Here is a 1,708-nt window from a genome sequence, read left to right on the forward strand (position 1 = left end):
TGAAGCTGATGAAGCAATTGAGGAAGCAACTGATGATTCACTTGAAGCTAAACTGGAAGCTGAGGATTCACTTGAAGCTAAACTGGAAGCTGAGGATTCACTTGAAGCTGATGAAGCAATTGAGGAAGCAACTGATGATTCACTTGAAGCTAAACTGGAAGCTGAGGATTCACTTGAAGCTGATGAAGCAATTGATGAAGCAGCTGAAGATTCACTAGAAGCTAAACTGGAAGCTGAGGATTCACTTGAAGCTGATGAAGCAATTGATGAAGCAGCTGAGGATTCACTTGAAGCTGATGAAGCAATTGAGGAAGCAACTGATGATTCACTTGAAGCTAAACTGGAAGCTGAGGATTCACTTGAAGCTGATGAAGCAATTGAGGAAGCAACTGATGATTCACTAGAAGCCAAACTGGAAGCTGAGGATTCACTAGAATCTGATGAAGCAGCTGAAGATTCACTAGAAGCTAAACTGGAAGCTGAGGATTCACTAGAAGCTGATGAACCGATTGAGGAAGCAACTGAAGATTCGCTAGATGAGCTTATGATCGATGATGGGCCAACCTGGGACTTGCTCAAAGATGAAGTGGAGGAGGAGCTTGAAATAATGGATGGGAGCGTTGCTGAGGGTCCTTCAGAAATAGTTGTGGTATCTGAACAGTCTATAAAGGAAGCTAAACCAGAACAATCAAATTCAAGAGCATTGGAAAACACAGGACAGTCACCCAATGATACCACGCCACAAACAACTTGACTAACAGTGGATGAAACAACAGCACCAGCAGTTCCAACGTAGAAAATGTAATACTTATCACCTTCAGCTCTTTTGTAAAGACCAAATGATTCATGTAAATCACGTTTTTCTTGAGTACTAACAGTTGGTGGAATTTTGAATTGAAAAGCAACATAATCTAGCAAACAAAAGTTTGGAATGGAGAGAGCGAAAGACAAGTATGGAATGGTAACATCATATGAAACGACAAATGAACCATCTTCAAGGTTTGCATTACCTTTAACATTGGAAATCTCTAAACCGAGCTTGGAAACAGTGAAATCAGAGGCATCAATCGGTTGATCAAATTTGAAAAACCAAGTAACTGTCAAAACACGTGAACGAGTCAAAAAAGAGCCAGTTGTTTGTCCAGTAATGTCATAGGTTGCTTTATAAGATTTACCTTCAATTACCCCTGTTTGAGAGCTGAAAGCACAAGCTGAACTCAAGGTAGTTGTACGACCAATATCTGTTGTAACTGTAGCAATTCCCGATACTGAACTCCCTATTGGTGTTGGTACAACAGCTGCAACCTTTGAGGTAGTTCCAGTAGCAAATTGACCATTTGAGTTGGTAGTTGGGAAGTAACTGACAATACCAGTATAAGTTTGGCCGCCCGAAGTGAACGAAGTAGCGATTGGACTTGGAACAGTGAATGGAATGGTAGTAGCACCAGTTGCAAATTGACCGTTGGAATTAGTTGTTGGGAAATAACTAACTAGACCACTAATACTTTGACCAGCTGCGTTGGTATAAGTAGTTGTAACTGGACTTGGAACAGTAAATGGAATGGTAGTAGCACCAGTTGCAAATTGACCGTTGGAATTAGTTGTTGGGAAATAACTAACTAGACCACTAATACTTTGACCAGCTGCGTTGGTATAAGTAGTTGTAACTGGACTTGGAACAGTAAATGGAATAGTAGTAGCACCAGTT

At 40.7% G+C, this 1,708-nt stretch overlaps 1 protein-coding gene across 1 annotated transcript in view; it reads left to right on the forward strand.

Moving 5' to 3' along the window:
* WICANDRAFT_107855 (uncharacterized protein) overlaps positions 1-754 on the forward strand; it is a gene marked incomplete at its 3' end in the record, with an annotated part of 3,603 nt that extends 2,849 nt beyond the window's left edge. The window contains exon 4 of the mRNA XM_019180512.1: positions 65-754. Within this exon, the coding sequence (XP_019035855.1) occupies positions 65-754 (690 nt within the window). The remainder of the gene's footprint in view (positions 1-64) is intronic.
* Positions 755-1,708: the final 954 nt, after the last annotated feature.

Source organism: Wickerhamomyces anomalus (assembly GCF_001661255.1).
Source record: "Wickerhamomyces anomalus NRRL Y-366-8 unplaced genomic scaffold WICANscaffold_23, whole genome shotgun sequence".
NCBI lineage: Eukaryota > Fungi > Ascomycota > Saccharomycetes > Phaffomycetales > Wickerhamomycetaceae > Hansenula > Hansenula anomala.